The 25,464-nt window shown below is 43.2% G+C and overlaps 1 protein-coding gene and 1 long non-coding RNA gene across 2 annotated transcripts; both read right to left on the bottom strand.

The window, feature by feature from the left end:
• Nucleotides 1-11,145: 11,145 nt before the first annotated feature.
• LOC135364510 (uncharacterized) lies at nucleotides 11,146-20,041 on the bottom strand. The gene is made up of 2 exons (XR_010411733.1): nucleotides 18,447-20,041; nucleotides 11,146-16,260 (listed from the first exon to the last, which is right to left on the bottom strand). It is a non-coding gene; the product is annotated as an uncharacterized LOC135364510 (long non-coding RNA).
• A 35-nt stretch (nucleotides 20,042-20,076) lies between these two features.
• On the bottom strand, nucleotides 20,077-20,927 carry LOC123844264 (malignant T-cell-amplified sequence 1-like). Its single transcript, XM_045874490.3, has one exon. The coding sequence runs from the start codon at nucleotides 20,769-20,771 to the stop codon at nucleotides 20,226-20,228; it is 546 nt and encodes a 181-aa protein (XP_045730446.1). The 5' UTR covers nucleotides 20,772-20,927; the 3' UTR covers nucleotides 20,077-20,225.
• Nucleotides 20,928-25,464: the final 4,537 nt, after the last annotated feature.

Here is a 25,464-nt window from a genome sequence, read left to right as displayed (position 1 = left end):
TTCTACCTAGGAGAGTCATTCATTCTCAAGACTAGTAGACTTTTCTTACCTCTGTAGCTATACACATGCAAACGCATGCAAGTATAAATAAAAAATGCCAGTTGACTACAAGAATCTAAGTTTAGGGTTTAAAAGTAATCCCTGCCTGGAATGACAGCACTGAATCCAGAAAGAAGAACCTTCTCCAGCATCAGTCACTGAAGCAAGATTTCAGAATCCTATGGATCTGGGTTATTTGAGGACTAGCTCAGCTCAATAGTGACATTCTGTATTGGATTTTGCACTGGATTTGAGAGTCACAGATCCATCAGGAAGGACGTATCATTCTACTTTCCTAGGCTGGATTTTGGCAGATACCTCGTTGTAGAAGCTTGTGGTGAGGAATGTCTGGTTTACAGCAGGATTCAAGCATGTTACCTTAACAAGATTATTCTATTACTCAAGCAACAGTGTATTTATAGAAGCTGCAAGCTTCTGTAGGTATCTAATGTGTATAAGCAATATACTTTCTCTATAAAAAGTACGTAGTTGCTTTTCCATTTGGTGGATTTGGAAACCATTCACCATAAAATCTCTGTCATTTAATTGTGAATGTTGTATGCTCACAAAACCTACCACTGGAGTTTGGTTTATTCAGTGGTTGAGAATCAGGGTTTAAAGTTACTCACTCACCTTTTCCCATTCAAGAGCTGAAGGGGTTGGGGTGGATAAGAAGGTCAAGCACCTTTTATACCCATGATTCTCTAGAATACACCAGGTACCAGAGAGATGTTGGACTTCTCACTCACTCATGTGCTTTCTGAATGTCCCTCTTTCTGCACTCACTGAGGACAGGTCCGAACCTTTTTGTATTTGGACCAGGAGGAGGATGAGGGGTTCTGAAGTCAGACCTTACCTAACTAGTCAGTAACCTGGAGCTCAGAATAAGCAAGAAAGAAGATAAAATGAGTGACGTAGGCAGAAAGAGTGCTTACAAGAACAATAAAAGATTTTCTAGCTCAGCAAATACATTTAGGTCATATTTTGGGAAAAAAAAAAAAAAACAACTAAAGCCAACCCAAATGAATTATCATTATACAATATGATAAAAGGATAAAACTAGATAATAAAGATACTCAAATGTATGGTTGACTGAAACATTGAAGAAAAATGAGCAAATACACATAAAAGTATTCAAATTTCAAATTCTGGAACTATAAATTTGTCACCGGAAGTATACACTGAGCGAGAGCCTGGTGCCCATACCTTTCAGTGTCTTGAGTTACTAAATCTATCATCTCAGAGATATTACTATGTGTTATTTCTGTGTTAGTGCTCAATTAATAAAATGCTTACATCATTTAAAAATACATGGAATATAAGACTCTTAACTATACGAAAGAAACTGAGTGTTGCTGGAGGGTAGATGGGTGCGGGGGGGTGGGGTAACTGGGGGATGGGCATGAAGGAGGGCACGTGATGTGATGAGCACTGGGTGTTCTACGCAACTGATGAATCACTGACCTCCACCTCTGAAACTAATGATGTACTATATGTTGGCTAATTGAATTTAAATTAGAAAAAAAATAATAAAACTGGCAACAAAAAGCATATATGGATCATATTCACATGCTTTTGATGTGGCTCTCACACACACACACACACATAAAACTACAAAATTGTATGTAGTTTGGGATGACATTTATTTCTATTTACAGATAATGAAATCAAGGTTCACACAAGAACGTATGACTTGAGCTAAGGAGTTTCAAAGCCTTAATTCCAACAGTTGACCCTAAATTTTGTGGGCTTGTCATAGGATCAGTAAGAATGTTGTTGCCACACAACTAAGCCACGTTGTCTGACAGCTTCTGCAGTAATAAATATACGGATCCCCGTCTGCCCGACTTGTCTGTCTCTCAGTTGATTCCCAATGCAGAGTGGGAACGGGAAAACGGGTGCTGAGTGCCACCACACAGAACGAGCATGAGGTTGGCCATCTCAACACTGGGATTCCAAGAAAAGAGCTAATACCTTAGGTGTTACGGAAATGTTGATCTCCAAGTTACTCAGATACCCTTTAGACTTGTTATATTATTGATGGATACAGATTTTTACAAAATAATTGTGTTAGACTTTATACCATTTAGGGACATCTCTTTACAGCTTCTAAATACTTATTTTACTTAAATTTTATAACAACTCGTGATATTGGTAAGTCTGCTCTATTTTATCCTTGAGTAAATGGACTCTAATATAGGGGATTTGACTCATTTTGCACAATGAGTTAATGAAGAACCAGGACGAGACACTGTACTTTTCAAACACCCACCATATTAAAGTTACCCCTGTTTTCTATCACCCACCCTGTTTTCTTCTGAGTTAAAATCATCCATTTATTTCCCTTAAACAAGAGCGTTCCTTGACAGTTTGCCTAGCATGGGGGGAGGGGCGGTCAATACTAAGGTCTGCTTCCCGTCTGGGAATCTCCTTATCCTCCTGTGGAATCCATTTGTTTGAACATTTACCTATTTAATCAGTATTAATTGAGAAGCCAGTATGTTATAGGTGGAAAGAAGTTTTCATGGATTATACAAACACAGGAACAGACAACTACGGTGTATATGCCCCGAGCTCGACAAGGGGAGCGCACAGCAGGTGTCAGCTCAGACCTGGGGTAGGAGAGTCTGCAGGATCCAATGTGCAGTTAACTCAGAAGGAGGGGTAAGAGTTCACCAGGCAAAGTCAGGGCGTATGTTCCATGCAGAAAAAACAGAGAGATTAAACCCAAAGGCAGCGTCATCATGGTGCTCCATGGAGTCATTTAAAGACTCAGGTTCTTCCTGCAATATTGTTAAATAGTGCTCTAGGCAAGGGTTCTTACTTTGTTTTATATAATCTTCTCCATGGCAGTGTGACCAGACCTGTAGACTCCTCAAAAATTATTTTGAGAGTGAATCATAAAATACAGAAGACCACAAAGGACACAATATATGATACCATTATCAAATTATAAACTACAAAAACAAAACCTTTTGTAAAATTGTAGTATGGTGTTATGGACTGAATGTTAGTGTCCATGAGCATCCTGCCCCCCCCCCGACGCCCCCACCACCAACAAAATTCATACACTGAAGCCTTCACCCCCAGTGTGTCTGTATTTGGAGTAAAGAAGTAATTAAGGTTAAATGTGGGCATAAGGGTGGAGGGTGGAGCCCTGATCTTACAGTATTAGTATGCTTACAAGAAGAGACCCCAGAGCGCTCATTCACTTCCTCCTGCTCTTTCTTCCCCTCTCTTTCTCTGTCTCTCTCTCTCCCCCTCTCTCTCATTCTCTCTATCCCTCTCTCTATTCCCCTGCTCGCTTGCTCGCTCGCTCTCTCCGCATGTGTACTTACCAAGGAAAGGCCACTTGAACACAGAAGCAAAAAGGCAACCATCTGTGAGCCAAGAAAAGGGGCCTCACCAAAAACCAAATGAGCTAGCACCAGGATCTGGGACTTCCAGCCTCCTGCGCTGAGAAAATAAATGTCTGCTCTTTAAGCCCTCAAGTCTGCGCTGTTTTGTTATGGCCGTTGGAGCACCGTATCCAGACAGTAATATCCGTGTGTCCCTAATAAGACACTCAGGGACACAGTCCAGGAAAGGACCTACGAGCACCACCCTCTGAAGTAGCGAGAGCATGGACAGAGCGCTCATCCTCAGATGTCACTAACTACTGTGATAAAGCATGAAACTATCCACGGTTGTTACTGGTGACAGAGACAGAGCGCTGTGGATGCCGTCATGGGCTTTTTCTAAATCATACTTACAGGAAATGGTAAATTTCTTAGAAGTCTGTGAAAATAACATTTTAACCATTTTTCCTGGAAACCGAGAGGAAGCATCTCTGCTCTGGTGACTCGCGCTACTTGGCCGTTTGGAAGCCAGGTCCCAGCCATGTCCACGTGCCATGTTGGGAGGGACGAGAAAGTCCAGAGCAGTGAGCTGTGACGCCGAGGTGACCAGATACACAGGCATTTCTGCACCATTCCAGTGGCTGGCACTCAGTCACGGGGATGAAAGGACCCTGGGGAACAGGGTCTGAGCCTGAGTAGCCACGTGCCCAGCTAAAACTGATCTGCCAGGGGAGCCTGGCCCACCCAAGTTTCACCGTCCAGGTGCCCCTCCATCCATCATGGGGAGAAGGAATGGGAATGTCAAAGCTTTTTCCCTTGCTTCTTACCCACACTGCCCACTCTCCCCACGGGCTCCACATACCACAGGGAAATTCAGCTTTTCCTAAGACCGTTTGCTATAACCAGAAGATTGCCGTATTCTCTATACACAGAGGCTGGTCTCTACTAGTCTTAATGTTTAAATAACCCAGAGAATCATTGAAATGAATTAAAGGATTAAAGATAATTGTGCTGTAATGTGACCATCTATCTCTCCCACGCAGAAAGGCAACAGATAACATCTTCGTTCTAGGCTTCTCACTACGCTTACTGCTCCGTGAAACCCCAGTAATATCACTGGGCGGGAAGGGACAGGGTGGTGGGGACATGGAAGGTTGGGTTTGTACATGTTGCATTTGATGTCCCTGTAGGACTGTCTGAGGGCCATTTTGCCTGGCAGTAGAACATACTCAGAATTTCTAAAGAGAGATCTGGGCCAAAGGTATAAATACTAGAACCATCAGCCCCGAGTTCATCCCAGAAAGGTCTGCGAGAGGACAGACTATCCAAGGAGTGTGTGGAATGAGAAGGGAAGAAATTTTAGGCCTGAGCTCTGAGGAACACCAACACTAGAAACAGGGGATCTGGGGAGAAATTGCTTGCATTTGGGCAGAGAAAGAGTAGGTCAAACACAATAAGGGCGGAACATTGCCAATGTATTTAAGGAGTGTATCGGTTTGTGAACCGGAAGGCAGATGAGAGATGGAATTTTATGTTGGACTCTTTCAAGAAATGTATTTCTAGGTCCTGAAATGGGAACAGTAGCTTGGAATTCATGGAGAAGTTTTGGATTGTCACAGGGATACTGATGTTACCGTCACTTAGTGGACAATGCCAGAGACTCTGGATATCCTGCAGTGCACGGAGAGCCTCCAACATCTCACAGAGCCCGCAAAACCTACCCAGATTGCTGAAATAAAGCACATACACATTTTTGCATAGTTTTAATACACACTGAATTTTATAGAAATTCAATTAATGTGCAAATCGAGAGAAGATTGTCCTTTGCTTCAGACATGTCCCCCAAACTCTCCACATCTCAGAAAAACCACATCACAGGGAATGTTACTACCTGTGGGGCTTGAGTTGAGGATTCAATGTAACTCGCCTGAATTGAATTGTCTCTATAACTACCACACTCACAGTAATTTTGTGTATATTATGTAAGCATCTGAGTGCCTACTTATGTCTTCAGGATAGTTGTGCAGGATATTTAAATATTCAAATCATATCTTATCTTAAATTGCCTTCCTTTTATTTTCCTCTACATTATAACATAGGGCAGTCTGTTAATTTTTAAAAGTCCTCTTTCTGGTTATATAACATTATCTGCCGATTTTATATCAAGCTCATAAAGGAGGATGTTGGTGATGGTGTTGGAAACCGAAGGGTTCAAAGCCCCACTCTCCACCTCCTTACCCATCTACGGGGCTAGGATCTTGGGGCAGTGCTTACACTGCATGACTCTGCTCCTAAATGTAATTGATGAGCCCGAGGTGTGATGAGAGCAAAGCAATGCCGACTGTATACATTCTTCCTAGAATTTGGATTTTTATTTCAGACACTAATCACCATCCCTGCATGGCCTGGACTGATGACCATGGCTATTCAGAAGAATGGTCTGGGTACTTTTGACTCATGCACGCCGAAATCAGAGAAAGTTGATTTGCTAGGAGAGAACACAGTGAAGCAGAGAAGAGGCGGAGAGAATCTTTTGTCACCTTGGGTCAGGACAGGTGTGCAGGCCCAGTCTCCTGTGAGAACCAAACCCCGCCCCCCCCAGCCTGTGACTTCCTTTAGATCCTCAAATCTTTAAAATCACCCCACAGTGCTTTGCTCCTACTAGAGCAATGGGGTTTTGTTAATTGAACCAAAAAGACTTGCCTAAGTGTTTTAATTTCCATTTCAGAGTGGGTATTAATTAGTAGTTATTAAATGAATTAATGTAAGAATAAATGAATGCATAAATTAAGCTGATGACTGCAGATGAATTTTGAAAATTAACAACATAAGGCTTTTGATTATTTCTTCCAACTAATTATCTAAATCTGTTTATTACATTTTCTTTCCTAATCACATCCTCCTCCCTCCTCAAAAGAAGCAGTTTGTCTTTCAGGCACTGTTATGATTATGTTGTTCAAAATATTTGTTTTAAATGAAAAGACTCAGGGACGCCTGGATGGCTCAGTCGGTGAAGCGTCTGCCTTTGGCTCAGGTCATGATCTTGGGGTCCTGGGATCGAGCCCCGAGTGGAGCTCCCTGCTCAGCAGGGAGTCTGCTTCTCCCTCTGCCTCTGCCCCTCCTCCCACTCGTGCTCGAGCTCTCTCTCCCTCTCAAATAAATGAATAAAAACTTTAAAATAAATGGAAAGACTTGATCTGTGTAGTACGTTGTGTTGGGGGGGAGCGGTCCTTTCCCGTGTAACTGTCTAGGCAGGAAGTATCCAACGTGCAGTACTTTATAAAAATTGTATTTCCTAATGTTTAAAATAACTAATTCTTATTTAAACATCTGCCTATAGGTGTAAAATGAAAGATTATAAGTTTTAAAAGCTATATGAAATGCTGAGGCCTTCTCCATTATTGGATTGTTGTGTTGTGTATTAAAATTGAGATATGTACTTTACAAAAATGTTTTATTATTAATAACTTAATGCATTATTAAATTCAAGCCTTGAAATATTCTAAGGGAGGGCGCCTGGGTGGCTCAGTTCGTTAAGCAACTGCCTTCAGCTCAGGTCATGATCCTGGAGTCCCTGGATCGAGTCCCACATCGGGCTCCCTGCTCGGCAGGGAGTCTGCTTCTCCCTCTGACCCTAACCCCTCTCATATGCTCTCTCTCATTCTCTCTCTCTCAAATAAATAAAATCTTTAAAAAAAAAAAAGAAATATTCTAAGGGAATAAACTATACTACATACCCATTCTACCATAATTTCATGTTTCAGCTTCTATGCACATTTATTTCATATATTTCTTAATTTTTAGGTATTTAAATATATATGAACGTATGTGTGATCGTTCCTGAACTAGAGTTTTATGGGGAAAAACCCTGCACATCATATTGTGTTCTTCTTTGGTGCTGTTTTTCACAGCCAGATTTCTGCACCAATTTTATTTTACCTGAATTCAACCACATGTTTTAAATCATTCATGTTTCTAGTGCTAAAAGAATATATGATTTTGTAGTTCACATTGCCATTAAAAAAAAAAGAAAAAGAACAAGCAAACAAATTGTTCCCTAATCATATGGGTGGTGTTTGTTCTTTCCAGTGTGTAGTATGGATGGTTTTAAAAAGACACAGTTCAGGGGCGTCTGGGTGGCTCAGTAGGTTCAGTGTCTGCCTTCAGCTCAGGTCATGATTTCAGGGTCCTGGGATCAAGCCGAATATCGGAGTCCCTGCTCCTTGGGAAATCTGCTTCTCCCTCTCCCTCTGTAATCTCTCTCACTCTCATTCTCTCTCAAATACATAAATGCAATCTTAAAAAAAAAAAAAAAGACACAGTTCAGATACTAAGGCAATGCAGGTCAGGTAAGGGAGCGAAGAATGTCTGCCAAAGAGTACTTCTTCCTGGGCGAGAGATGTCAGATAACACACTTTATTATTCCTACTGAATCGGTCATTATTTGGGGATTCTGTAGGAAAAAGTCCACATCGAGTTGTCCTGCGCAATTCTCGGAATATAAATATTCTCAGGCACGTGCACATGCGCGCACACACATGCACGCGCACACTCACACGCGTGCACATTCACACGCACACACTCACGCACACATGGACACACACACACACAGCCATGTGTGGATAACTCCTAGTCATAACTTTGTCACCCTCTTCCCTTTTCCTTCCCTGTCCCTCTCCCTCCAAGTGCAGGGCTCCAGCCCTCCGTGGCCCCGTCCCGTTTGGAGCACCGGGAGTTTTCTCTCCCTAGTCTCTCCCGCCACACACTCTCAAAATTAACATTCCACTGGTAGGATCAGAAGAATAGGCGATCTCTTGCCTTCAGTGAACTCAGTGATTGAGAACTCAAAGTCCTCTCCTGGGTGGTTGCAATCCACCTTTTCCGTTCTGATCTTCCACTTCTGCCCTCAAGGATTACAAGTTACATTTTTCTGCCCTCCAGGCTGCGTGGGTCTCCCCCATAAATCCTGCTTGACTGGTCAGACTCCAGTTACTCTTCCTCCTCTTCCCGCATAAAGTGGTTTTTCCCTCACACACCCTCTGCATAGGGTCAGCTCCTTTGCTGTCATCTTGTCTTATCGCGCATACCTTCAGTTTCGGGAAAAAAAAAAAATCCTATTTATATTCTGCCTTCACATATATCAATTCAGTGAGTGCAAGAACTCTGCTCGTCCCACTTTGCAGTCCTGATAGTACCCAGCACCGTGGTTTTGCAACTGGGTGACAATCAATGCAGCTTTTATTTGATTCCTTGAGGCCAATGTGATAAAATGAGATATACAGACATTAAGTTCTGGTAAGATTTCAGAAGATTTGATTTTGGGTGAGTAAAATAAGAAAAGGGAATCTAATAGAGGAAATGTAGAACTCCCATTAAGTTTTGAAGAAAAGCAATAATGTAATTAGGCCAGGAGGGAAGAGCAAACTCAAGATAAAAGAATAACTGGAATCAAAATGTCCATACAAAGTCTGCGAGAGAGAGGGGAAAAGAGGTTGGCCGGACTGGAGAACGTTAGCTTTTCCAGACAAGCATATTGAAAACTAAGAATCTCTAGCACTTTTTTTTTTCCCCCAGTAAGCAATAAGAAACGAATGGAAGTGCCCTCGTGCCTCTGGGGTTAACAAGTGAAATGACAACACGAATCAGTAAGGGTAATACCGTGGTGCCGTCCATGGACTAGCTCACAGATGCTGGAGGACAACCCCTCCCCACCGTGCACAGGTTCTGTGACCTTGGCTGATTGGCTTAGCCCCTCTGCGCCTCGAGTTTGTCATCTCCAAAGAGGCTATGATACTATCACAGATGGGTTTTCTCATAAACTCCTGATGTTTTTAAAGGTGTATGGGGAGAAAGGGAGGCTGCAGAGGGAAGACTGTGTAGGTTTTTAGAGAAGGGGCACCAGGGAAGGAAGGCTGGAGTAATGGTGGTAGCAGCTATGCAAAGTTAATTACCACCTAATCCAATGGTTCCAGAAGTCTCCACAGCTCAGGATGTCCAAACCCAGGACCAACTTTGTTCATCTTCCCATGGTTCCGTAGTCTCATCCTCTAAATGAAGGGAGGTTATCTCCAACACCTTGCAACATGAACAAGGTTTAGTACTTCTGTATTCTTTACAAAAACTATGATACTGGGACTTTTTTCAAAACGGTCTATGGCAGAGTTATCGAGTTGTGCCTCTTAGGCCCAGCTGTGACACCACAGCTCCGGGTTCTGGTTCCTTCTGAGGAGTGGAAAAGGAACATCAGGACACACAGACTGGGGGACTGGAATATCTCACAGCTCCTGCTATCAGGAAACACAAGGCCTCCAAAGGGCTTGGAGTGTGGACCACACCTCCTTCCAGAAGGGGCAGGAGAAATGTAATGAAGACCAGTGACCAGCAGGGGGAGGCAGCTCGCTCCAAAGTTTCAGTGATAGAGTCCATTGTCCACACCAGTTTTTCATCTCACCACTCCTTTTTTTTTTCCAGCTTTACAGAGGTAGAATTGACACATAAAATTGTAATGTACTGAAGGTGTACACCATGCTGATTTGATACGATTTGAAACGATCACCACAATCAAGCTAACACACCCATCACCTCACATAATTACCTTTTTATGCAACTGCTTAAAATCTGCTCTCTTAGCAAATTTCAAGTATGTGGTACTGGATTATTCATTAGAGCCACCATGCTGGACATGAGATCCCTGGAATTTCTTCATCGTGTAACTGGAAGCTTGTTCCCTTTGACCCACACCTTCCCATTCCCTCCACCCCCAGCCCCTGGCGACCACCAGTCTACTTTCCCTTTCAATGAGTTGGACTTTTTTTCTTTTTTTAATTGTTATGACATAAAATTTATTTTCAAAATTAGATTTCAAGTAAATCAACTGTTAGTTTTGGTAGGCTTTTTTTTCCCCCCAACATTCACGGTTTTTTATTTATTTATTTTTTTACATTTTTTTTTATTACGTTATGTTAATCGCCATACATGACATCATTAGTTTTTGATGTAGTGTTCCATGATTCATTGTTTGCGAGTTGGCCTTTTTTAGATTCCACGTGTAAGTGATGCCCTATAGTATTTGCCTTTCTCTGACTGACTGACACCACTCACTCAGCATGACAGAGGGCCAGGTTCACCAGTGTTGTTGCAAAAGGGACAATTTCCATTTGATCTTTTTATTCTACTGTACACTCTTGTCGATTTTTAAGGAGATACAGAGGTGAACACAAACTTCAGAGAATCAATTGACATTTGACCTCAAAGGAACAGAGACATCATTACCAACGGCCCATGTGTCCACAAGGAGCCCTTAAAAGAGCTGCAGGTTTCATGCTTTTGAAAGACAAGGATATCTTCAGGCACACGCCAAGTGCACAGCTCACGTTAAAAAGCCTCTATTTTGCCCTAAGAAAATCATTTAATATAGCATTCACAGTTGTTCGGCTAAGCTTCTGACAGTACCATGACTTGAGTGCCCACATTTCTAAATCGCTCCAACTAAAAGTCTTTGGATAGAAATAATCCCAAAACATGCGATTGAAAATTTGATATCTTGCATAGTCAGAAAGACTTTTCCTGCTTAGAAAATGTTTTCTCTGTAATACAGATGTGCTTTTCCAAAGCCATGGAATTTCCTCTTTTGAAAATATGTTGAGCCAACTGAATTTTTAAAGAAAATAATTATATCCTGAATTTAGCTCTGCTGAAAGAGCATGCAAGAATTGCAATCATGCTCTTTGTAAATGTTTTAACGTTTTCCTGGAGTTTATCATGTGAGGATGAAATGAAGGGACTGGGGCCCCACAGTAAATGTAGACTCTGATTTTTTTAAAAAATGAGAAAGTGCGTAGACGTAAAAGAAAAATGTGCCAACATGTGCATGATCGTTAATCCTCACAATTTGAAAACCTCGATTTGTAATATTCAAAATCCTCATTGGCCATTAGGGGCCACTACAAGATTCCCAGTAAAATACAGGTTGAGAGCAGGGAGCAGGTAAACGTGTGACAATGGTAGGAATGTTCCTGTTTTTCTGGTTCGGGAAAGTTACAAATAAACCCATTTACACATTTCCTTTCCAATGTGACCATACCATTTGCATTCCTACCAGTAACTCTGCATTTTCACCAACACGTACGTGCTCAGGGTTCTGTTGTTGCTGTCCATTCTAACAGATATGTAGTGGTGTCTCACGGTGGTTTAATTTGAATGTCGCTCGTGGTTAAAGGTGCTGAGCATCTTTTCACGTGTATATATCCTATTTGGTGAAGTATCTGTTCAAATTTTTGTCCAGTTTTTTAATGCTTCTGCTTTTTCACCATTTGGAGAGTTTGCTATATTCCTAAGGCTAATTATTTATTAAACATATGTTTTGCTAATATTTTCTTTTAGTATATGGCTTGTATTTTCATTTTCTTAGCTGTCTTTCAACTCAGAAATTCCTAATTTCAATTCTATTTTTTCATTTAAGGATAGTGCTTTTAGTGTTATGTCTATGAAGTCTTTGCTGACTTCAAGGTCAAAAAGGCATTCTCCTATGTTTGCTTCTAGAAATTTAATACATTTAGGTCTATAATCCATTTTGAGTTAACACCTGTTTACATGGCAAGGGATGGTCTGAGGGCCAATATTTCTGCATGGGGATGTCCCCAGCACCATTTATGGCAAAGACTGTTTTTCCTCAATTGGATTACCTTTGCAGCTTTGTAAAAAACCCTTTGACAATGCTTAGTGGGTCTGTTTCTGGACTCTCTTCTCAGTTCTATTAATTCACATGTCTATCCTTTTGCTAATACCCTACTGACGTGTCTATCATCACTTTATAGTAAGCCTTGAGTCAGGTGGTGTAAGCCCCCAACTTTTTTCTCTTTTCAAAATGTTTTCAGCTATTCCATGCCCTCTAATGGCCCCTGAAACTTTAGAAATAGTTTGTCAATTCTTATGAAAAATCTTGTGTGATTTTGACACCAATTATATAAAATGTATACATTTGTTTGGGAAGAATTGACATTACTGATGTGTAGAAATGTTGGGGTTCAGAGTGAACAGTCCAGAAAGAATTCTTGAGACGTCTTCAGTGCAAAAAAAGTAGTTTTATTAAAGCATGGGCATAAGACCCGTGGGCAGAAAGAGCTGCTCTGGGGTTGTGATAGGTGACTATTTATATACTTTCAAGTTGGGAGGGGGTTGGGGAGAGCGTAAGCCTCTAAGGAATTTGGAAGTAAGGTTTCCAGGACCTTGAGGGGCTAGCTGTTGTTAGGAAAAGGTCATTTATTACTGTCTAGTAAAACCCTAGTCATGAGACCTTGTAGATGTATATCGGTGGGTCGTATGCTTGGGGGATGATTGCCAACATATATCTTGGAGGGTAGATATAAAGAAGTTTCCAAAGTAATTTTTATATGTTGAATTTCAGGATCCCAGGGGGTCAGGCTAAGACTACCTTTTGCCCTTAGCAAAGCATTAACATCGAGGCAGCTGAGTTCATAGAGGAAGGTCACTCTGCCTGACTCAAGGACTTGTCAATAGGCTGTAGCCAGAAAGGTAATCGAGGTTTTTTCCTTTGCTTTTGTTTCCCACATGAATTACCACCTTATTGAGTCTTGCAGTTTGTGAACAGAGCATACCTCTGTGCTTGCTAGGGTTCCCTTTAATCTGGGCTCCTTTCCTAAGTGTTTTGTGTGGTTTTGACATACAGATCATACACGTACTCTGTGAGATTGATACATAATTATTTCAAGTTTTCCATGCTACTGAAAATGGTCTATTTTTAAATTTCAATTTCCAATATTCATTGCTAGCATACTGACATGCAATTGATTTTGGAATAAATTGATTTGCTAATCTCACATATCTGTTCTAGAAACCTTTTTATTGATTCTTTTGGATTTTCTACTTAGACTATCATACTGTCTGTGAATAGACAGTTTTATTTTTTATTTGCAAGCTGTATGTCTTTTCTTTTTCTTCCCCTATTGGACCATGTAGAATGACTGATATAAGTGGTAATAGGGGACATCTCTGTCCTGCTCCTGATTTTAGGAAGAAAGCATTCAGCCTTTCACCAATAAATATAATGTGAGCAGTAGATGTTTTGTAGATCTATTTTACCAGATTGAGGAAACCTTCTTTTATTGAACCAATTCATATTGAATTATATCAATTTTTTTCTGCATCTAGTAAAACAAGCATGTGCTTTTTCTTCTTTAACCTACTAATACGGTTCATTACATTAATTAAGTTCTGAACATTGAACCAGTGCAGAGAGCAAAATGGAGTCTCTCATGTCAAGCAGGTACCCGTGTCAAGCAATGACTCGAGCAGTTAAGGTACCGCAGCTAAGAGATATCAACGGGACCGGCATCAGCGGACACCCAGAACTGATAATGATCAGAACCAGAAGAGGTCTGTAGGGACCCCAAAGCCCACTAAATCCCTTTAAAAAGGGAAGGACTTGGGCAGCAAACTGTCAGACTCTTCAGACCTGACCCATCTCTGTCTGACCACTTAAAACAGGCAGCTGCGGCCAAAGGCTCTGCCCGATGGATCTCCAAACAGAACTGAGACCCGTCACTGCTTGAACATAAGCAGCAGTAAGTGCCGAGAGCTGACCCGGCCAGACCGAGGCTTCATCTCAACTGCACGCCCACAGACTGACTTGGCGTTTGGTTCGGTAACTTCCTGCACCCTTCTGTTGTCTTGTTTGTTGTGTGGCTTGTCTCATGTCCTGCTTTGTGTGCTGTGTAAGAAGCCAAGTTTAATCACATGGTGAAATGTCACTGAGTTTGGAATCCTGAACCTGCTCTGTAATTGTGATTTAACTTTGCTTTATGATTGAATAAAGCTGACATTGTGGAAAGACACAACTCGTGCGTGTGACTTTATGGCTCGCTCATGACAACCAGCCTTTCATTTCCAGAATAAACCCCATGTTTTGCTATTTTTACATATTTCTAGCTCAATTTGCTAATATTTTTTAGGATATTTGTGTTTATGTTCATGAAGGATATTGGTCTGATTTTATTTTCTTGTCATGTCTTTGGTTTGGGTTTTTGAGTAACACTGGCTTCATAAAATGAATTGGGAAGCGTCCCCTAAACTTATTTATTAAAGAAGAAACTCTGTAAAATTTTTGTTATTTCTTCTTTGAATGTTTAGTGGAATTCACCAGTGAGACTTTCTGGGTCTGGAGTTTTCTTTGTTTGAAGAACTTTAACTACAAATTTAATTACTTTAATAAGTACAGAACTAAGGGTTTCAGGACGAGTCTCCCCAATATATGCCACATTGGCACGAGGATTATTTTGAGCTAAAGGCGATCAAAACCCAGCAGATTCAGGAGAAGCTCTTCACCTTTCTCTCAACTGCCTAAATTTACATGGGAAAGAGGGTCTGGTACCAGGAAGAGAGCTTTTAACCAGAGATAGCCAGTTGACCTAAGAAACTGTGTAGATAACAGGAAAACCTTTATTCTCCAAACACCTCCTCTGCCTTCTTGTGAACAGCCTTCCTTCCCTTTGTCTCCCCAGGCCCCCAACCCTCACTATCACTCAGGATGTTATATAAGCTTCAGAGCTGCCTTGTGAGACTTCATATCTTTATGGGGCTCCCATACATAATTAAATTTGGTTTTCTCTTGTTAACCTGTCTTATGCTATTGTAACTATTTGACCAGCCACAGAAGCTAGAAGGGTAGAAGTAAAATTGTTCCTGTACAACAGTACTCTTCTAGCAACCTTTTTTTTTTTTTAAGTAGACTCCACACCCAGCATGGAGCCCAACGTGGGGCCTGAACCCATGACCCCGAGATCGAGAACCAAGCTGAGATTAAGAGTCGGATGCTCAACTGACTGAGCCACCCAGGCGCCCCTAGTCACCTAGTTCATAAGTGAGCTGGTTCTTACCATTTTCTTTGTGAATTTTCTGAGACCTATCAGTTGAATTCAGATGCTGCTCCCCACAACCACCCCCAAAATGCTAACACGGAACAAGGATTTAACACCTGTGCCTCAGGGGCTAACTCATTTGGCTTTGTTCCTAAAGCAGCTGAAGCAGGAGAGAGGGAGGGAGGCATGAGGGCCTCAGGGAACAGTGTAGGAAGCAAGGAACAGGAAGGAAGGTTTTGCATTTACTTTTGGTTTCCAGAGGCTGCCTGTTCAGGTCAATAAACAAACTTTTCCCTCCAAAACCTTCCATCCCCTTGTGGACATCATTTAATTCAGCGCTGGAGACCCCTGACTCTGCAATCAAAACCACATCACCTTTCAGTTAGAATCGGGGGCCTGCCCTTGGTAGTGACAGCATCCCGTTCTTTCACTCGGGAGGGAGGGAGTGACCACCAAGGTGCCATTTGAAAGGCTGGTTTCAATCCTGTCTCTCGCTGCTCAGCCTCTACACATTTCTGAACAGACAGGAGAGGGCAGTGCCCCGCTTCCCCTTCTCACCCGCTGCTGGTACAACAAGGGCCTTTGTCACAGGATCCTGAGGGGTCTTAAGTCCTCTTGCCTGGCCTCGTTTTCTCTCTTCCAGAAGCCATGTCTCAGTTAGCATCCCATCCTCATCCCCCAAACTGTCAAGAACTGTGCAGGGTCTCCAATTTCACCCGACCTGCACACCAGCAAGCTAGATTGCTTCATGAACGCAGGCAGAAGGCACGAGGCTGCGCAGCCAGAGACAAAGGACAGCGGAGTCATGAGAAAAGCAGCAGCCGGAGCTTCATGTTCATTTGCACTGACTCCCCAGGACCTTCACACCCCACAGGTGATGACTGCAAACACAGGGGCTCATGCTGCAGGAGGGGGTCCAAGCTTGCTGCATCCGCGGCTCTTACGGGCAGAAGCAAGGCTGCTCCTTCTCCAGAGGAAGGGGTCACCTCATCCCTCGTGGTTAACGCCTGCCAATACAACGCTGAAAGTGACTCTGCGTGGTCAGAGCCTTGCATTCTTGCCAGGTCCTCGGCGCCAGAATGCACAGCCTGCCCAACACAAATTTTTTCTCTGAATCTGAGGTTACATAGATTTTCAAGGTGGCTGGCCAGAATTAGGGACATTAACTGTCCAAATAGCAACCCAAGTCTAGTGGGATTGGCCAAGAATGACTGCTGGGAAAATGCACAGGTCCCCCTTTTCTGCCACCAGTGGGCACTGTATATTTGAAGACGGACAAGCCTCTTTCTGTCCCAGTGAGTCCCATTCAAAATTTTCCAGACACTATAAGTCACCAATTCTAGGCATTTACTTAGTTCTCTAGAGCTGAAAGAAACCGCTTTACTCCTCCCAGGAATTAGTGGGTCATAGGATTAATGGTCCCACTGACTCTTGTCCTCTTCGTTCTCTAAGTGGCTAGATCTTCCTCCACTCACACATTCCATCTCCAGCCTCCTCTTTTTAAAACTCACGAGCATTTACTTTTCATCATTTTAACCACCATCTGCATACTAACGGCTCAGAAATCTGCATCAAAGCCCTGGCACTGCCTGCTCTCCAGACACCTGTTACCTGTACGTCTGTTGGGTAGTCCCATTTGGAGGTCCCGTAAGAAATGTATACTTCATATGCATCACCAGAATGATGTCCCTCTCCTCTTCTGTTGCCCTGCCCTAACCATCCCCCTCCTGGCTCCTGTTCTATTTATGGGGCCATTTTCCACCAAGTAGAGACTTCCTCTTCCCAGTAAATGTCTTAAGTTTTCCTCCACAAAAATGTTTAGAATAATTCAAATCCCTTGAATCAGTGTCCTCGTCTCTTGCCTGCAGGATCTGCGATGCTGCAATATTAGTTACTTCCTCTAGTCCCAGGTCCCCTCGAATCCATTCTCCCACTATCATCTACCCAAACTGTAATCTCACTCATGCTACACTCCTTCTCAACACTCTTGTAAAGACCCATTTCAACTGTAAGCACATAAATCCTTTAGCACATTAAAAGTGGGTCTCTACCATAAGCCTCTAGTTTCATCTCTTCTCCTGGAAAATGATGACCTACAGGAGTCAAGCCGCTTCTATTTCTGTGACTCTACTGCATTGCTCACACTATTTCTTTTCCTGGAATTTTTTTCACCATTTTCATTATGAAAACATCCTTAATCTTTTTTTTTAACATTTCTACTGAGACAGTCTCTAATTAAGAAATCCTCTTTGGGGCGCCTGGGTGGCTCAGTTGGTTGAGCGACTGCCTTCGGCTCAGGTCATGATCCTGGAGTCCCGGGATCGAGTCCCGCATCGGGCTCCCTGCTCGGCGGGGAGTCTGCTTCTCCCTCTGACCCTCCTCCCTCTCATGCTCTCTGTCTCTCATTAAAAAAAAAAAAAAAAAAAAAAAAAGAAATCCTCTTTGATTTTCGAGGCAGAGACAACTTTCCCTCACTCATTCATACCATATTACAATAAGTAATTCATACATTTACTATATGTAGATGTATATACATACACACATATTTGAAATTAAGTTATGTATCTACATGTTTGCCTTCCTAACAAGACTAAGCTCCTGGAAAACAGGGTGATATTTTATATTTCTGCATCTTACTTCCAGCCCAGTATCTAGCCCCAAAGCAAGTACCCAATAATGTTTGTTGAACTATTCTGGATGAAACAGCACTGGAGTGAGCAGATTCTTGAGGTAAGATGTGACTATCACTTGTATTTGCCCGTCTCCTCACCATCGAATTAGACATTGGTATTAGCCAAGAGTAAGTAGAGACAATCCTCTTCTACTTTAATTGTTCATAATAACCTTTTGGCTCACAGATCACCTTAAACGTATGATGAATGTAGAGAAGGCTTTAATAAATACATCTATGCCTGAATATACACACCAAATTTTGTATGACATTCCAGGAAGGTCATGTTAACTCTTGCCCTCCATCCCTTCCAATGTGTATGCAGGATTTCTACCGTGAGTTGTTTGGTAGGATTGGTATCAATACAAGGATCAGCATCACTGACCAATAATGGAAGATAGCATGCATGTGCATGAGTGAGGAGTCCTGAAAGAAGGCTTAAAATAGATGCAGAGGGTCCTCTTTCAACTTCTGGTGGAGATAGTTGGTGGCGACACAGTGAAAGAATTGTAGGGTTCTTACCTTGAGTGTCTCCGTCCGTGTTCGTCAGTCACTGCCGCTCCCGAATATTATCATGAGATGCTTCCAGGGCCTCCTCAGGTGTCCACCAACGGCCAGAGTGGTGCTGACTGGGGTAGACAGTTAAACGGGGCAAAAGCCCTAATCCTCTGAGGAAAAAATAGTGTTCTAATGAGGAGAGTTTGAGTTGTTACAGGACAACTCTGTGATGAACGGACATAATCCAAATGTGCAGATTTATGAGGGCAGATCAGCCCCTCCTCTCCTTTTGGAGACATTCCTTCCCACTTTTCTAGCCCATTGATTCTATCCCCATCGAGTATTCCTACTCTTAGTGATCTTTCTCCTCAACAAGTAGACATACTTAGATATCCCATCAACAACCTACAACAACAATAAAAATAACAGAAAAATAATCTGGACTCGAAAACAAAATATCTTGACTATAACCTTCCTCTAGTTTTTACCCAGTATCTTTTCATTCACAACCAAACTTCTGTAAGGAATAACATGAGTCTAAATATCCACATTTTACCTTTTCACTTTCCATTCACCCCTAAATCTACCACAATTTATCTTGCATTCATAGGAGTGACACTGAAACCGATCATGGCGAAGTCGCCGATCAGCCTTCGGTTGACCTGTTTTCCTCTCCTTTACACAATTTTTCAGCTGGGTGTCTATGATGCCATTCTGTAAAAATTGAGATAACTTTGGCTTTAAGTTTCAGAAAACCCAAGTCAAGATGAAGTAATTGGTAAGAAAACTGTTTTATCTCACATAACTTCACCACATCCCTTAATAAAGAGTCCCGGTATATGGAATCTAAACAGCTGATTAATCATCAGCTCATACATCAGCAAGGGCATGGCTGCTTTCCATGTTCAGACTTGATGCTCATCAAGGTTTTGTGTGTATGTCAGTGTGTGAATGTCAGTCTGTGTGCGTGTATGTGTGCGGCAAGAGCAAAATCACACATGCCCACGTCCACCCAGAGCAGGGAGGCTGTTTCTCCCCAGGCATCTTTGAGAGCCTGCACACCTTTCCCAGAAACCTTCAAGCAGCCCTTCCTAACACAGGTCACATGGCCGCCCAGGTAAATAACTCAAAACCGTGGGAGGAAGGACCTACGGATTCCTAGGGATTCCTAAATAGGAAGATTCTACTTGGCCGCAGGTCCCGTGACCACCCACAAATGACTCCGTCTCACTGGGAAACAGAGCACTGCGGTGGGCCTAACTAATCGGAATTTTCCTGGCTCACGTGGAACCGGGACGGACTGAGTTTTGCCAGCAAGGGGGGATGGGATGATGCTTGTCGGGCAGACAGTCACTAATGCCTGCGGGACACTCTGTACTGGACTTTCTGCTTATCCTTCCAGTGTTGTGTTAACCGAGCTGCTCGGGCCCCTCTCCGGTCATTTTTTCCTCCCAACTCCTGGATCCCAACTGTGGGTCTGTCTCCCAACCGCATGCCTTCGCTTTGAAAAATCTACTTTTCTACCACAGATGATGCACCTGCCTTTGAACCGACATCCCTTGGGGCAGAGGACACGGCGCCTCTCCACGAAGCGCCCCGCTGCCAACACGCACACCCGTACTCACACGCGCAAAAGGACACAGATACAGACAGCTGGGCTCCTTCCAAATCTTTACTTGGTTTTTTGTTCCTCTGAGCATCTGTCGTAAGCGCGGAGGAATGCTCTTCATGCCGTCCCACAGACACCAACACAGACACAGCACCACGTCCACAGCTCCAGTCCCGGGGCGCCCCTCCGGACGCTCACTTGTACGTCTTCATGTGCCACAGCCCATCGTTCAAGTAGTGGATGTTCTCGATGCCGATTCCCTTGTTGACCTTCTCGATGTCGTCGGCGGACATCCTCATGACGCCGACGCACAGCGCGTGCTGCTTGCCCTCGGCCATGATGGCCACGACCGTGTCCACCGCGGCGGGGTACAGCTGCGCCCCCGGGGACGTCAGGCCGGGACACATGATGTTGGCGCCACTGAGCACAAACTTGATGGCCCCCTTGTCCACCTGCTGGTGCGGCAGGATGAAGGGGTACTTGTGAAGGAGCCGCAGGGTCGGGTAGAAGGGCCCCTCTCTCTGTCTAAAGAACAGTAACTCTCCGTTGACCGTGAGGATCTCGATGTGCTCGTGGCAGCGCACGATTTTGACCGGATCTTTCTTGGGCAAGATTTGATTGAGCCACGGCTCAATCCCCGGAAACTGTTCTATCAATTGGTTCTTAATACCCTTAATAACTGAGGTTTTCAACTGGATGCAGTTGGAAACATTTTCCTTTTCATCGAACTTCTTGAACATGATCCAAGGCGAAGGGGGCGCCCCCAGCGAAGAGCCCGAGCTGGGAAGATTTGTGGAAACGCCCAGGGTCCGACGGAGATGCTTACCGGAGGATGGCCGGCAGGGACGGTCGCGGCGGCTGTCGTTAACCGGAAGGGAGCGCGCTTTACGGCTCCGCGTAAAGATCTACTTCCGCCCCCCGGAGCGCGGCGCGCTGCTGGGGCGGTTCCGCGGCCGCAGATTCGTCGCCCCCGGCCGGTGGGCAAAAGGGGCGGGACTTGAGGAAGAGGAGCGGGAGGCAGCGTTCCTCTTGCGAGAAGGTAGGAACGGAAGGGGCCTGTTATTTTTACTTATGTTACTGGTAAGCCGAATCGTCGTCCCTGCACTTACCCACGCCGGAAGCCGGGGGAGCAGGTGCGGGGAGCAGGTGCGGGGAGCAGGTGCGGGGAGCAGGTGCGGGGAGCAGGTGCGGGGAGCAGGTGCGGCTCTCCTGCCTCCGCGAGGGGCCCAGTCCCTGTCGTCACCCCGGCTCTCCCCCTGCGTCTCCCCCACGCTCTCAGACACGTCCGGCTCAGGGACGTGTCATCGCAGACATCTGCCTGCCGCCTGTCACCCCTGGATGCAGCCCTCTCCCTTCTGGGTTCTCTCCGCCTGAGCCGGCGGGGAGGCTTCCAGGCCAGGAGGAATGCTGTAGGATTTCTTCTGTCCTCTTCAAGACATCCAAACTCAGTTTGCGGTCCAGAATATGGTTTCTCCTGGCGAACGTCACCAAGTGCTCCTGAAAAGAATGTGCGTTCTGCTTTGTTTAGGTTCAGTGTTCTGTACATGCTAATAACTGTGTCCCACTGGTGGATGGGGTTGTTTTCTATTTATTCTATCAGTAGCTGAGCGGCGTATTGAAATCTCCAACTGTGATTGTGGATCTGTTTCCCTTTACAGGGAATCTATCAACTTCAGATTCATACTTTGTGAAACTCCATTATTAGGTCCATACCCATTTAAGATTAATATGGAAGTCACCCAGTTAATTAGATTTTATCCATGTAGATTCTGCATGTCATCCTAAGGAGTGTGAGGCCCCTGAAGGCAGGAACTAGTAATTTTTTAAAGATTTTATTTATTTATTTGAGAGAGAGAGAATGAGCGGGGTGAGGCAGAGGGAGAAGCAGGTTCCCTGCTGAGTGCCGAGCCGGTGGGGGGCTGTGTCCCAGGAACCTGAGATCACGACCTGAGCCAAAGGCAGACACTTAACCAACTGAGCCACTCAGGCACCCCAGGAATTAAGTATTTTATTTCTGTATTCTTTCATCTAGCATTTCTCGCCAATGAATACATGCATAATTTGGGGAAGCCTACCCTGCAGCAGAAATTATAACAGGTGCTGGATATGCAGTGGAAAGATAACACGTATTTCCACATTCTTGGGAGCTTACAACACATCAGGGTAATATATATATACATATATGTTACATATATATGTTATATATATGTTATATATATGTATGTTATATATATATGTTATATATATATATTTGTATGTATTTCCCCATGCCCATTCTCAAAACAAAAATCTGTATTAGTCTGGGTTCTCCAGAGAATATATACATATAAATTATATTATAAAATTATATATATATTTATAGAAATTATATATATTTATATGTATAAATTTATGGAATTATGTATATGTATAAGTAATATATAGAATGCATGTGTATTATATAAACAGCATATGTATCTATTGTAGGGAATTGGCTCACACAATTATGGAGGCCAAGAAGTCTCAACATCAACAGTCAACAACAACCTAGAGACCCAGGAGAGCCAATGTTGTAATTCAGTCTGAGTCCAAGTCTGAAGGCAGGAGACCAGTGTCCTAGCTCAAAGGCAATCAGGCAAGAGGAATTCCTTTTTACTCAGGGAAGAGTCAGCCTTTCTGTTCTGTTCAGGCCTTGGTTGAGGCCTGTCCACATTAGGGAAGGTAATCTGCTTTACCGATTAAGATGCTAATCTTATGGAGAAACATCCTTACAGAACCACTCAGAACAACGTTTGACCAAATATGTGCACACCCTGTGGACCAGTCAGGTTGACACACAAAATTAACCATCACAAGCGTAGACCATCTTAAATGAGGTGGTAGAGCAACATGTTGATGTGTCCTGACCTAGAACCCAGGATGAATCCTGCTCCATCATCTACTAGATTGAAATCTTGAAAGTTACTGACTTGTATGCGTCTCAGTTTACTCATTACAAAAATGTGGTTAACAAGAATACCCACCTCCTGGGGATCGAGGTGGGAATCGCTTGCATTAGAACTTAGAAAAATTGGGTTTTAAGTATTTCATGTAGCTACAATTATTAAATTAACATGAAACCAGTTACATGATTGTTTTAAAACTCTTTCACAAAGGACATAGTACAAATGGCCAGACTTGAGCTTTCCTGTTTATGGCCGAGTCTCTCATATGCCTCCCTGAGGTTTCTCCTTAAATTCTTGAAAAATTCAAGAAGTTGGAAGGTTAAAAATGAAAAACCTGTATTTTAAGACTTTCTAAAATCTACCCTTTTCTAAAATTCTGGAGCCTAGGGACGCCTGGGTGGGTCAGTCGGTTAAGCATCTGATCCCAGGGCTCAGGTCATGATCCCAGAATCCCGGGATCAAGCCCCATGTTGTTGCGTTGTCAGGCTCTCTGCCCAGCAGGGGAGTCTGCTTCTCCCTCTGCCCCTCCTTCCCTGCCTGCGCTCTCTCCTCCTCTCTCTCTCTGTCTCCCTCTCAAATAAATAAATGAATCTTAAAAACAAAATAAATCAAATCAAATCGTGGAGCCTGGTTCTTAAACTTTATAGAGGAGTCTAGGTCTTTGAGCGCGACTCACATCAGCATATGAAAAAATATGATACACAAATGTTGCTTTCAACAAACGAGCATGTTAAAACATTAAAACACACTACCAACTTACTCTCATTAAGTAATATACAATCAATTGAAAATTAATTAACTATATGGATTTTAAAAAGGAGAAAAGTTAACGACACAATCTAAAGTCAGATTGATTTTCAGGCCGAGGCTGTACTACTTCCTACATTCTGTCAGCCTTCCCCAATGTTGCTTTATTTCCATGAAATCTGAAACATACAGTGTATACTTCACAAGGTGTATGGCGTGGTTACGAGGAATAAAAAAAATACAATATGCAAAGGACTTATCTAATAGTAAGACACAGAATAAGTACATTTACTAGTTTCTTTATTTGCAAAACACCTTTTGTGTGGTACTTATAAGGCCTAAGATTATAGTATATATGTAAAAAATTTTACCGAAAATGTTTGTAGCTTTGGATAAAGCTGCTAAGTCAAATAGTCAAGAGATGCCAGAATTCAGTTTTGTATCAGGAATCTGAAGGGACTGTGTAATCGAGACACAATGATGACATGGCAAAATTAAAGTGAGGAACCTGAATGAGAAAATTGCTCAGGTTCCTCAAATCTAAAAAATTGGGAGTGCAGTTCAGACACGTGGGTTGTCCGAATAGTTTCAGACCTTCCACCTGCATACAGCTGTGTCTGCATTTTGAGGAATGACCACCAGAGGGCAGGAGAGCCAAGCTGAAGTCTGCGTGCAGATCCCCGTAATTGGTGTTGTATTAGGAGTATCCTCAACTAATAGGTAACTATTTTTTTTACCATGCAATTATTTTTCCTAAATTAATAAACCCATTTCTACAATTACAAGACATTTCCCAAGTTCAGGTGAAGCACATTCTAAATAGTCATCTACTTGATTTGTGAATTTTCTCTGTAATTTTCTATAAATAATCAACAATAAAACAATTATTTCTAAAACGATATCTATTAAAAAATACATGCTAGCCTACATTATTGGCCTTCTCAAAGAAATACAAATTTCCAGTTATAAAATAAGTCACAGAGATGACAAGTAGCATAGGCAATATAATCATATTGTAATAATGTTTGGTGACAAATGGGGACTATTCTTACCGTGATGAGCACTGAGTAACGTAGAGAATTATTGAATCATGTTGTACACCTGAAGCTAATGTAACGCTGTATGTTAATTATACTTCAATTTATAAAATACCTCTTTCCACATTGCTTCAATTTGTGAACTATTTTTAAAAATTAAAAATTTACATATATCATAAAAATAATCTCACGACAGCCAAAATGTCTGTAATTATGTCTTCCACCTCATTGCTCCACTCCCCCAGGTAACACTGCTAAGTTTCTCATGGGGGGGGCAGCAGGGCAAGCAATGTTCTCTCCATAGCAGGCATGCAGACGAATAGGGAGGAGGGGTGCTCCCATGGGCATGCACAGAGGAAAGGGCCCCTCCACATGGGGGAGTGAGCAGAGGTCCCCCACAATCTTAGGGGCTCTCATTTCCAAAGCAAATCCCACAGGAGGGTTGAGCCCTGGCCTGGGTGGCCAGAACCCTCCCTACTTCTCTAAACTCTGGCCATCGGATGTGCTCACTGCCAGTTCCTGCCTCTCCTGGCCTCAGTTTCCCGATTGTCTCAGGAGGGCCGGACACAGAACTTCACGGCCTCCCCCTTGGTGGTGTGGATGCAGCGTGGGCTCTCAGACCCTGGGTGGGCTTGGTAGGGTGCACTGTGGGATGCGCAGGGCCTTCTGCCCACATGCAGACCAGAGGGGACCCCCTGGGGCGGCCGACCCTAGTGCCCACGGAC

Source organism: Mirounga angustirostris, unplaced genomic scaffold (assembly GCF_029215605.1).
Source record: "Mirounga angustirostris isolate CCGP_5_RB_7025 unplaced genomic scaffold, mMirAng1.0.hap1 SCAF_5, whole genome shotgun sequence".
Classification (NCBI taxonomy): Eukaryota; Metazoa; Chordata; class Mammalia; order Carnivora; family Phocidae; genus Mirounga; species Mirounga angustirostris.
Note: the sequence above shows the minus strand (reverse complement) of the source record. Positions and strands in the feature narration are given on the sequence as shown.